Here is a 13,306-nt window from a genome sequence, read left to right as displayed (position 1 = left end):
GCAGTCTTCCAAATTTTTGGCATAAATGAGTGAGTGTCTCCAGCACTGTGCCTGTTTGTTTAAATATCTCAATGGGTATTCTGTCAATTCCTGACATCTTGCTTTTTGCCAATTACTTCAGTGTAGCTTGGACTTTGTCCTTCAGTATCATCAGTTCTTGATCATACACTACTTCCTGAAATGGTTGCATGTCAACCAGTTCTCAGTTGGACTCTATAAATTCCTTGGCTTAGGTATTCCTGGAACATGTAAAGGTAGCATTGTAAACCCATTTGAGGTTCGGGACAACATTCAGACTCAAAGTAGACATGCATAACGGGCTTCTAATATCTTTTTAAGGAGGTGTGATGGTGCAGTGGTTAATCACTCCCCTGCTAACCAAAAGGTCAGCAGTTCAAACCCACCAGCAGCTCCACGGAGGAAAAGACCTGGTGATCTTTTCCCATAAAGTTTTCAGCCTAGAAAACTGTGTGGGGCAGTTTTATTGTATCCTGTAAAGTCAGAGCGAGTTGCTGTCAACTCTGTAGCACACTACAACAGCAATGTCCTGTTGTCTTCAGGTTATAACAGGCTCACTGTGAATACTTCACATGCTCTGCCTTGCCTTGTACCTGGAAAATCTCATCCTTTGCAACTGGCTTTCTGTTTTCCCTTCTTCATTTTTCTCCTGCCATTATTCCCTACAATTTTCCTATGGATTTCCTCAGCTGCAGCTGACCTAGTAGTGTAGTTGCCAAAAAAGAACACTGGAACTCCTTCTTGATAGCCACCTAGAATCACAGCCAGTGGGCGAGAACCTGTAGTTCTGCCTGTAGCAAGTTTTAGGAAATTACAGCTAGGACATTGGGGTCACCAGGGCCTCTTGTTCTTCATTCTTTCTTGTGATAACAGTCAAAAGGTTTGTGTACACACAGGAACATGGTTCAGAGTGTCTTGTAGACTGAATGAATACCAACTAAATTTAATGATGGGTGAGCATTTTGTCTTGAGTACTATGGATTGAAGCACAAGTTGGCCAATAAAAAAGGCAAAAAATTTTTTTTGCCTTTTTTATTGGCCAATTTGTGCTTCAATCCATAGTACTTTATCATAGTTTGAGGTTTACTTAGGAAAATTTTTATTCACCTTCTGCTTGGAAGAAGCATATGCTTGTTAGTTTTAAAATAGAGTTGATGTTCTTAATGTTGTAATTTGTGCTGGAGGCATACGTTTAAAGTTTATTGTAAAATTCTAACTGAGCAAATCAGTAATCAATATTAAAATATATGTGAATCAGTTGTTGCCACAATAATATTACAAGTTGTTGTTTGAATTCCCTGGGAGGCACATGCTGAAATGGTGATTTGTATGCAGGAATTTTGTTAGAGAATACTCTTGGGAGTAGCACCTGTGGAAGAGAAGGGAGAAGAGGGAGGGTTGGACAAAGGCAGAAGGTAGCCTACTGTGTAGTCTGAATGGGGAGCTCTGGTAGCATAGTGCCTAAGACACTTGATTGCTAACCAGAAGGCTGGCGGTTCAAACTCACCAGCCACTCTTCGGAAGGAAGATGGGGCAATCTACTTCCATAGTTATACTGCCTCAGAAACCCAAGAAGGGGTCACTATGAGTCAGGTCCAATTCGACGGCACATAACAACAACAACAACATAGTCTGAATCAAGGCCTAAGCTGACTCCCTAGAGCACTGTGAAGCTGCAGTATCCCTTCATCATTGTCCTAAATAGTAGCAAAAAGCTGGGCCTTTGTACCCTTGCACCCCAGGAAGAGGGTATGACTTGGGCAGTGTTACTTTCTTAAATGGAAACAATTCCATAGAGGACCAACAGCTGAGCACTGTCTGCTTTTAGCAGTTTTAGCAGCTGGGTGATTAAGTTCTTCATTTCCAAGTGGGGAAACACAGTATCTGTTACATTGCACAAAATTTCATTGGCTTATACCAACAAGCCTTCATTCTCACACATGCGTGTGTATTGTTTGGGACTCTGCTGACCTAGGCTGTGCTGACCAAACTATTAGGTTGGATTCAGATCTATTCATGTATTTTTCATCCTCCGTGGACCAGAGTTTGTAGCACAAGAGGGCAAGCTCAGATGTACAAGTACATTTCTGAGCTCTGTTCATGTCTCATATCTTAATATCATATTGGCCAAACAAGTCATGTTGCCAGCGCAACATCAGTGGTGTGGAAGGTTATTCCTTCTTTGGAGGTTTAGAGGAAGGAGTTGATTATTTGTTGAATAATAACCTACCTGGTGTGATTCTGCTCAGTGAATGAAAGATGAGATTCCACTGCCAAGCTTTCCTTGTCAGTCTTTCTCCTAAAATATTTCTGTTTGTCATCTCCATCTGTTATGAATGAGATGAAATGTGACAACACCTTCACTGCTATTTGGCAGAGAGAACAGCTTGTGTTGGGTCTTATGATTTTTAAAATTTAGATTTGAATGGATCTTATACTGTGTTGCTATATCTCTATTGAAAAGATGTAATTATGCAAAGTATTTATCTGGAGGAAAGACTTTCAGTCTTTTTTATGCTTAGTTTTATAATTCTTTTCCTTATTTTTAATTGAGGTACACATACAGTAAAGTATACAATAACTATAAACTTAGGTCCATGGCTTATAAATTTTACATACATATATATCCATGTAATGACTACCCAGGTCTAAATAGAGAACATTACCAGTATCCCAAAATGTTTTCCTCATGCTCCTTCCCAGTCAGTAAAACCCCCCTTTTGAGGTATCACTCTTTTGACATCTCTCACCATCGATTAGTTTTTCCTTTTCTCAAATTTCATATAAAGTCATCCAACATGTTCTTTTATGTTTAATTCTTTGAATTTTTATTGTTTTCCTGATAAATAAACCATGAGTCATTGATTTTATGTCAAACTCCCATGTCTTTACTTAGCTTTTATTTCCAGAAGTCTTTGCTGTATGTTATCTATTCTATTATGGAATTAAATATTCCATGTTCTACATAAAGGTCTTTAGGATAAGGCTAGAATATATAAAAGTTCTTTGTATATCAGAAAGATAGAGTCAGTATGGGCTTTGCATAATATGATCCTCTGGTTTCCTTTGTGAAGTTGGTCATTTATTTCACAGAATCATTCTCTAGTGAATTCCAAAATATATGTACATTGGTACATATATTTAGCTTCTACCCTTACTGATCTGTACTGCGCTCTTCTTTGGGCTGTGGTATAAATTCAAGTTGTAGAGGTTTCATAGCTTCTGGCCTGCTATAAAGGAGCCCTGGTTGGAACAGTGGTTAAGTGCTCATCTGCTAAATGAAAGGTCAGTGGTTTGAATCCCCCAGTGGCTCCATGGAAGAAAGATGTGGCAGCCTGCTTCCATAAAGATTACAGCTTTGGAAATCTGGTCGAACAGTTCTATTCTGTTCTTTAGGGTCACCATGAGTTGGAATTGACTCGACGGCAACAGGTTTGGTTTATTTTTTTGTTTTTTGGAAGTTATAACTCTGACTCATTTTTTCCCACTTGCATCAGCGTAGGCGCTCCTCTTTCAAATCAAATGCTTACTTCAGTGTTTAGTCACACAAACACACTCCTTAAAAAACCAAAAAAATAAAATAAAAATAAAAAACCAAATTTGTCATCAAGTTGACTCCAACTCATGGTGACCGTGTGTGTCAGAGTAAAATTAAAGTCCCTACATAAGAAAAGTAATTTCATTATCTACCATGAACAAAAGACAAAAAATTCAGTGTGTCTTTGTGTGTGTGTGTGTGTGTGTGTGTGTGTGTGATAATGGTATAATATCAGCTGAGAAAAACTCATTTAACTTTGACTTTTGGTTTCCGTATAACCCATCAAACCCACTGCCATTTAGTCAAATTCAACTCATAGCAACCCTACAGGACAGAGTAGAACTGTACCATACGTTTCCCAGGATATAAATCTTTACGCCAGCAGACTGCTTCATCTTGCTCCCACAGAGCAGCTGGTGGATTTGAACCACTGACCTTTCAATTAGCAGCCAAGTGCTTAACCACTGAATAGCCAGCACTCTTTAATTTCAGAGTACTTGTTAATTATAAAAATTAATCTGAACTTTTAAGGAATTTCAGCATCACTCTTTATATAGTTTGTATACTTACAGAATTGTGTAATTTGTGTTATTGATTTTGAGTGTCATTTAATCTTTTATTACTCATTTTAAATTTGAGAAGTTTTAAGTAATTTTAGAAACGTAATTACTTAAGTTTTAAGTAATTTATTGAAACAAACAGAAGTTGCCTTCAAGTCCATTCCAAGTCCTGGTGACCTCATACGTTGCAGAGTTGAACTGAACAGTAGGGTTTTCTTGTTTGTAATCTTTATGAAAGCAGATTGATAGGCCTTTCTTCCTTAGTGCCACTGGGTGGGTTCACACTGTCATCCTTTCTGTTAATAGTTGAGTACAAATTTTTGCAACACCTTTAATTGACCAAAAAACAAACCAAACTCACTGCCATAAAGTCGCTTCCAACACATAGTGACCCCCATAGGGTTTCCAAGTCCATGAATTTTTACAGAAACAGACCACCTTATCTTTCTTCTACAGAGTGGTTGGTGGATTTGAACCACCGACCTTTAGGTTAGCAGCCAAATACCTTAACCACTGCACCACGAGAGCTCCTTACCTTTCATTGAAGGATTCCTAAATGTTACTGAATCACCTTTTCCTTTTCACAGATGAGTTTACCTAGAAGAAATAATTAGTTTCATTTCAGAGATAATGTAAAAGTTAGTGTACTACTCTACAGCTAAACTTTTGAGTTTGTCTAGAGAGGTTAGCCAGAGAAGTGGAATTTAGTTGATTCTGAAATTTCCAGAGCAGAAGCAGAGCATCAAGATCAGTTGTAACATTGTTGCCACTTTTGCTCCAGAAGGGTAAGAAGATAGTCACTTGAAAATTGAAGTTGCTACTCCCGGGTTGTGACACATACAGTGAAAGATTACACACAGTCGGGTCAGTTGTGGATATAAATAGAATACTGATCATGGAAGCCCTATTTGCTTTTGTTTTGCAGAATCCAGTGATTTATTTTAAATAAGATGTCACCCTTGTTAAAACCATTAGTTACTGTATCTAAACATGTTTGCATTCCTAAATTGTGTAGTTCTGTCAACAAATTCGTATCCTATACCCTTCCTTAATCAATGTCTTAGTTAATATATCACAGTGAAAATACATATTTGTAATCCATAATTTTGCCAACAGTTTTTCTTTTTAATAGATGTTAGTTGGTATTTTAGTTTATTTTATGCTCTGATAATCTGTAAGAAACTTTCCCTTGCTCCCTACTAGGTATTTAGGAATCATTTAAAAGCTAACTTTTAAAGAGGTCCGTTGAGGCATAGAAATGAAGCTATCCATATTTGTGAAATTTTTAATAAAAAGCAGAAGATACTTTATGTGAAAATTGTGAGACTTGGCTTTCGTATATTAGAAAGACTTGGGGGGTAGGGGAAGCAGAGCCATTCTCACTTGGGCAAGGGATTTAATCCCTTTGCCAATTGACAAAGGAAATCATCTCCAAAACCAGGCTCTTGGCTTAGCCCTGACTCATGTGAAGAGAGCAAGAGTGACTCCATCTTAACTTGAATTTTATTTCTGCTGCTGTGTATGATGGTGGATTTTTTTTTTTTTTTTTTTTTAAGAGACATGTGTTCTGTCATGTCTGAACGTTGGTTTTGCTTGCCTTTGCTTGCACAGGTGTTTCAGGAAAGAGAACAAGTTGTGGTTAAGATGCTTAGGGTTAGAATAAGTTGATATTAAATAGAGACAGACTTAGGACTTTACTGTATCAAAAGCCATTTTATCCCCTTGAATATTAGAACACTTAACATTTTCATTTATAATCATCTTCTTCCTTCAACAAACTCTTTATTTTTCTATTTTAATACTGCCCACCACTATAAGGCTAAAATAGTCTAGTTTACCAAAGGCTGCACATGTCTAAGTAATTTATTGTTTTCAGGAAACTGAGTTTAATGGTTGGCCAATTTCTCTGTTTCTGACTCCTTTACCATACTTGTAATTTTCCACACCTTTGTTCTAACTAGCCCACTTGCAACCTATCAGAAATGCTTTAGCTGTACCTCTCTCCACCAGCCAGTGAAGATGAATATAACTGTACCATAGATGCCCGTGGTTTTGTCTTTATGAACCCTTGTCAGTCCTTGCCTCAGCAGAGTGGCTAGCTTTATCCTGTAAGACTTGCTGACTTCCCAAATTGAGTTGCTTTTACTTCTCAGTAAATCTCTTTTAAAACTTTTCAGAGTCTGGGTATTACTCTTTGAACACAGCCAGTCTCCACTTACATGCTTATCCCATGGTGGCAGAGCTGATTTTCCTCTTATGCAGTTTTCCTGCTACACATACAAGTTACATACGTATTATGAGACTTCTTTCTCTTCAGTAGGGATAAAAAAATCAAAGATTTTTTTAAAACTTAAACATTTTGGAACCTAATGTAATTCACTGCTTCTGATGGGAGAACAAAAATTGACCTTGGGTGCTTTTGCTAAAAGCCAATTTTATGTCCTTGTCTGTTCTTCCTCCTTTCAAATTTCTTCTGCAATCACTCTTCCTTGAAATAAATATGAAAGCCACACCCTGCCTAGCTGCTCCAAACAAGCCTGGTCATCCATTCTTGGTCTTCCACATCTCAACTACATTACTAAAATGTCTTTATTTTCCATTTACATGTAATTTTATTTTGTCTTATCATGCTCATCTATAGTTTTCTTTTCCTCTCTTATTCTTAGCACATCCTTCTCTTAATCCAATTCAGAATACTATCTTTCCTCATTCCTTGATTATTAATCTACATATGTTTTCCTGATCAAGTAAGGCTGTGCCAGCCTTGTATAATAGCTGAAGTAATTTTGGCATTTTTAACCAAAAGCGTGGTGAATCTTACCTAGTTCCCAGTTTCATACCTGGAAGTCCTGGATCTCTTCATGGCTAGGTTTCCTGAACAAATGAATCCATTTTATTAATAAACCCAGTGCCATCAAGTCACTTCCCACTCATAGCAACCTTTTAGGACAGAGTAGAGCTACCCCTTTGGGTTTCCAAGGCTGTAAATCTTTATGGGAACAAACTGCCTCATTTTCTTGAATTACCTCATCTTTCTCCATGGAGCGACTGGTGGAGCTGTGGGTAGGCTTGAACTGCCGACATTTTGGTTAGGACCCAAATGCTTTAACCACTATGTGACCAGAACTCCTTATTTTATTAATACATACTTTAAAAGGGTGCAATTCAGGACTCCATTCAGCTTTCTAAACTGTTTGCATACTGATGGTTTCCCTCATCCTGGATGATTGTCTTTGTTTTGTCCTTGTCCTAAGGCTTAATAAAGTTATTTCTGTTGGAGGGGGTACAAGTCAACATTTTCATGAAACAGTAAATGATATTTTGAACAATTATTCAATAAGTAGTTGCTTGGCAGTTTTGTTTATTTAAAAAATAAATACTGTGTGTAGTGCCTAAGGCATTTGACTGCTAACCAGAAGGCTGGTGGTTCAAACCCACTAGCCACTCCTGGGAAGAAAGATCGGTCAATCCACTTCCATAGATATACTGCCTCAGAAACCCAGGGAGGGGTTGCTGTGAGTTGAGACCAACTCGATGGCAGTGAGGTTTGGTTTTTCTTTGAGTAAGTATATTACATGTTAATCATCCACTTTATTATTGCTTTCTATTGGTAAATAATCTAGCAAGTTTGCATTTCTGGCTGATCTTTTTGGTCCATTTTGTTTGTTCTCTTTAGTTTCATGCTATGGATACACTGTATAGACACAGCTATGATTTGAGCAGTGCAATTAGTGTCTTAGTACCACTTGGAGGACCGGTATTATGCAGAGATGAAATGGAAGAATGGTCAGCCTCTGAAGCTAGTTTATTTGAAGAGGCACTGGAAAAAAATATGGCAAAGACTTCAACGACATTCGTCAAGACTTTGTAAGTAGAAAATTGTGGATAAAATAAAATGTTGGGTTGGAATTATTTGTCTTGGAAATCTGATAAACCTTAAAGTAAGCATTTAACAAGGCTGTGATTTAGGAATTTTTATCTGCTCAACATAAAACAGGAGCTCTGGTAGCATAGTGGCTAAGACACTTGCCTGCTAACCAGACAGCTGGCGGTTCAAACCCACCAGCCACTCCTCGGAAGGAAGGTTGGGCAATCCTACTTCCGTAGTGATACTGCCTCGGAAACCCAAGGAGGGGTCGCTATGAGTCAGGTTTGACTTGACGGCACATAACAACAACAACAACATAAAACAGAGGCCACCTTGACATTTGTGCCGGGGAGTAAATTATGAGTGTCAGAAGACCCAGTTTTTTCCTATAGATCTTTGGCAGTATGAATTTATCCTCTTCATCTCCCTTGAGTTTTCCATTTTTAAAATAGGGACAGTTTATCTCATGATTTGCAGTAAACATTCCTTATCCCAATTTTTAGGCTTACTATTTGCCTTTAAACCTTTGGTATTTTTCTAGGGGTCTTATAAATTGTTGAATCTGGATTTGGTGAGACCTTTAATATGGAAATGACTGAAGTCAAGCAGAGTAGGAGAATTTGTGTTGCATTGTTGATATTTGACTCTTCTTAATGATATCTAGGATCCTATTTACATTTTAAATACCAGCTCAATCTTGTATACTATAATGCACTTCCTTTTGTCTTGGTATTCAGGGATTTTGGTTTCTTTAGTGAAACTTACAATCTCTTTGAATTGGGAAAATTTCTATATGAAGCCCAGAAATAGCTTTCCACAGTATCAATCTTTTTTATTATTATGAAAATAGAGTCCTTATAGACTACGAAGCATTTGTTGTGAGCTAGTATCCTGCCTTTTATTCTCTTACATCTTTTCTGAATTATTTCTGAAGCAAAATTATTACTTATCAATATGGGTTGATACATTAAATACAAAACATAGTAATTGAAGCTGTTAGTGTCACTGATGTTCGTTCTTCTGGCAAAACATCACTCGTACCCATATTGTTATATGTCATGATTTAAATTTATATGTTGTACAGCTGATGAAATTAAAATGTACTGTTGACATTTAGTTTCAGATGGTCAGAATAACACAGCATTGCAATAACATTAATATTCATGTAATATAACATAATATAATAGGAGCTCTGGTGATGCAGTGGTTAAAGCATTGGGCTGCTAACCACAAGGTTGATTATTCAAACCTACCAGCCACTCTGTAGAAAAAAAAAAAAGATAAGGTAGCCTGCTTCAGTAAAGATTTACAACCATAGAAACTATAGGGGCAGTTCTTTTGTGTCCTTTGGGTTGCTATGAGTCAGAATCCACTTGATGGCAATGGGTTTAATACAATATAACTAAATAGAAACTGCAAAGCAAAATTTTCTCAAGAACAAAATTTGCAGGTCTGATAAAGAAGTAGAAGAAGATAAACATTAAAGAAAGCTACTTTTTCCTGCAGTTAGTGTGATATGCTTACTTTATGTTCTCTGTGTTTTGTATTCTTAACTCAGTTCAATTCAACATGTTTTTTGAGCACTGAAACATGTCAGGCCCTTGGTTGGGTAGGCACTAGGCACACAAGAGGAATTTATTGTGGTCCTTATTGCAGGGAACTAATTCGTAGTCAAAATCAAGAGACTGAACGACATACACCCAAGTAAAATATAATTATTGTTATCAGTGCTATTAAAAAAAAAAAAAGCAACCAAATTCATTGCCATCAGGTCAGGTCCACTTCACAGCGAACCCTCCTTGGGTTTCCGAGGCGGTATTACTACGGAAGTAGATTGCCCAACCTTCCTTTTGAGGAGTAGCTGGTGGGTTTGGACCTCTCTGGTTAGCTAATAAAATGCCTTAGGTGCACTACACCACCAGAGCTTCCTGTCAGTGCTATGCGCAGGTGTTATAGAAGTATTGGAAAAGGAACTATTAGTTGGGCCAGTCAGATTGTAAGAGACTTCACAGAGCATTTCAGCTGGGTCTCTGATGGTAAAGGGAGAGAACAGCTGAAATAAAAGTATGAACTGAGGTATGAAACTGTCAGCACTTCTAGCCATTTAAAACAGAATAACTTTCTGAACAATAGATAGGTATAATATGCTTGGACATGGGGATTTAACATTGGTACAATGAGATACAATTACTGTTTGAAAAGGAGTATAATGGTAATAATGCTGTTATGTGGATCTTTGCTAATTTCATGGCCCATTAAATTTCTTGCAAATTTATAGCATGGTGATATTAGTTTTGTTTCTATTCCACTCTAACTTGTTTAAATGGAAAGCTTATTAAAACATAAAGTACTATAGGAGGTGGAAGAAACCAGTCTGGGTTTCCAAGAATGACTCTGAAAGTAATACTTCAGAATTTGGCAACGAGGGCTGCTGTTGTCTCTGCTGAGATCAGAAACCCAATTGCTGAATTAGGAAGCTATCGTTGTACCTTTGGCTGCAAAATGCACAATCTCTACAGTAATCTCCACCAGGTTGGTAGTTTTAGTTCCAAATCCAAATCTCTTACCAGTGTACCTAATGGGGCAACTGAAATTACATTCAGAATCCTAGATGCAAGGGAGTCTGGGAAATGTCTGTTTTAACTCTGCAGCCTCTACCTACTAGAAGGAGGTTAGAATGCTTCTTGATCCAGTCCACATTGGATTTGTTGTACTTTGGAGACTGAACTTGGTCACCATTGTAAGAAGTCTTAAACAGTACAGTATGTCAGGAAATTAAAAGCCTAAAGAGTTTTGCATTCTTTGTAATTGCAGGTGTTTTAAAACTTAATATGCCCTCTCTGTATCCCCACACCTCTGCATATATGCACACATGTGCACACACAGGTGTGCACGTACACACTTACAGAAGTAATAAATAAACCTAGTAGAAAACAGAAAGAAATAAAAATTACCGGTAACAACATCACAGGGACATGTTGTAGGGGCAGTGTATTGCTATGGAGATATTTTACATGAATTTTCAAAAGTATTCCATTTTAGAAATTACCTGGTATAGTGTATGCAACAAAAACTCTCTTGAGCCTCTTCTTTATCCTTGAACTTCATTTGAACACAAACAACTGTATCATAATAGCAGGTTTTAAAGTTCTGTTTCACCTCACTATCCAGAAATGATCATTTTATTTTTTACTTCCACTCTCTTTGTCTTCCCATGTGACTGTATATATTGTAAGTTTGTACATTTAAATAATCATTTAAGTAGAAAGTACATAGCTAGATACAAAACCAGAAACCAAACTCACTGCCATTGAGTCAATTCCAATCATAGTGACCCCTCCTCGGGTTTCCGAGGTGGTATCTCTACAGAAGTATATTGCCCAGTCTTCTTTCTGAGGAGTGGCTGGTGGGTTTGAACTGCCAGCCTGCTGGTTAGCAGTCAAATGCCTTAGGTACTACACTATACAGACATTTTTATATTTAGTGCTCAATGGTTGTTTTATTCCTTTAGTTTACCTTATTTTTCAAATTTTTACACAGTAAAATTCACTCACTTTGATGTATAGTTCTATAAATTTTGACAAATTCATGCTTGTAAAACATCACCCTAATCAAAACAGAGTACATACCCTCCCCCTCTGTTTTTACCTCCAGCCCTAACCCCAGGCAACCACTGATCTATTCTCCACCTGTAGCTGTGTCTTTTTCAGTATACTGTATAAATGAAACCATATAATATATAGCCTTTTATTTCTGGCTTCTTTCACTTGAGGAGTCCTAGTGGCACAGTGGTTAAAGTGCTCAAACTGCCAACCCAAAGGTCAACTGTTTGATCCCACCAGCTGCTCAGCAGGAAAAAGATGTGGCAGTATGCTCCCATAAAGATATACAGCCTTGGAAACCTTATAGGCAGTTCTACTCTATCCTATAGTGTTGGTAGGAGTCAGAATCAACTCTAAGGTGTTGTTTTGTTTTTGTTTTCTTTCATTTACAGTAATGCACTTAGAATTCATTAGTGTTGTTGCCTATGTCAGTAGTTTATTTGGTATGATTGCTGAGTAGTATTGGATGATATGAATGTACTACAACTGATTTATTCATTCACCTGTTGAAGAACAGTTGAGTTGTTGCCAGTTTGTGTGATTGTCAACAAAGCTTGCTGTAAATACTTGCTTACTGGTTTCAGTAATAATAAATTACTGAATGTAAATTTATATTCTTGGATAAATACTAGCAGTGGAGTTGTTGGGTCTTATGGTAACTATATATTCAACTTTATAAAAACCTGCCTATGGTGGCTTTGTAATGTGTCAGTTTAGCTAGGCAGAGCAACATTTCCCATAGTTCTCTTTGGTACATGTTTCCTGTTAAGGTGACCATGAGAGAAATTCTTAAGTAAAGTTGGACAGTGGAAGTAAAGCAGCAGCTGCTTTTCTGACTCATGACAACTTCATGTGTATCAGAGTAAACAATACTCCATAGGGTTTTTAATAGCTGATTTTTCAGAAGCAAATTGCTCAGCCTTACCTTTGAGACACCTCAGTCATTATCTCTTCAAATATTTTTCTTTTTTATTCTCTTTTCTGTCTTTATAAGACTCCAGTTACCCATTTATTATTTCATGTAATGTTATCCAACAGTTCTTGCTCTGTTCTGCACCCCACCCCACCCCCATTCCCATTTTCTGTTGGTGTTTTGTAAGCTTGTATCAGCCTTATTAACCTATCTTCCAGTGAAAGGAAACCCGGTGCACAATGGTTAAGCACTGTACTGCTAACCAAAATGTTCGCGATTGAAATCCAACCAGTGGCTCCCATAGAGAAAGACCTGGCTATAACCAAACCACAGAAGGAAGGTTGTGTAGTCTACTTCCATAGTGATACCGCCGCAGAAGCTCAAGGAGGGGTCACTATGATTTGGGACTGATTAGACGGCATATAACAACAACAACATAACCAAACCAAACCCAAACTCACTGCTGTCAAGTCGGGTCCAACTCATAGCTACCCCTCCTTGGGTTTCCAAGGCAGTATCACTACAGAAATAAATTGCCCAATCTTCCTTCTGAGGCGTGGCTGATGGGTTTGAACCGCCAGACTTCTGGTTAGCAGTCACATGCTTTAGGCAGTACGCTTCCAGAACTCCTATTATGATGATTATTTAAAAATTTCTGATGTTTCCAACATCCTGGCCATGCTGGTGTCCGAATCTGTTGATTACTTTCTTTTTTAAAAAATAAACTTTGTATTTTAAGGAGAGTTTCAGATTTACAGAAAAATATCTAAGATTGCAAAGAGGATTCCCAGTTTTCCCAGTTATTAA

The 13,306-nt window shown here is 37.6% G+C and overlaps 1 protein-coding gene across 1 annotated transcript in view; it reads left to right on the top strand.

The window, feature by feature from the left end:
- The window catches only part of MTA3 (metastasis associated 1 family member 3), a 280,658-nt gene that overhangs the window by 213,220 nt on the left and 54,132 nt on the right, over positions 1–13,306 (top strand). Inside the window, 2 exon segments of the mRNA XM_007952524.2 lie at positions 7,793–7,942; positions 7,945–7,983. Coding sequence (XP_007950715.2) covers positions 7,793–7,942; positions 7,945–7,983 — 189 coding nt within the window.

The sequence above is a fragment of the Orycteropus afer genome, unplaced genomic scaffold (assembly GCF_000298275.1).
Source record: "Orycteropus afer afer isolate SDZICR_OR568_19922 unplaced genomic scaffold, OryAfe1.0 scaffold00344, whole genome shotgun sequence".
NCBI lineage: Eukaryota > Metazoa > Chordata > Mammalia > Tubulidentata > Orycteropodidae > Orycteropus > Orycteropus afer.
The sequence above is the reverse complement of the archived record's forward strand: the minus strand, read 5'-3'. Positions and strand labels throughout refer to the sequence as shown.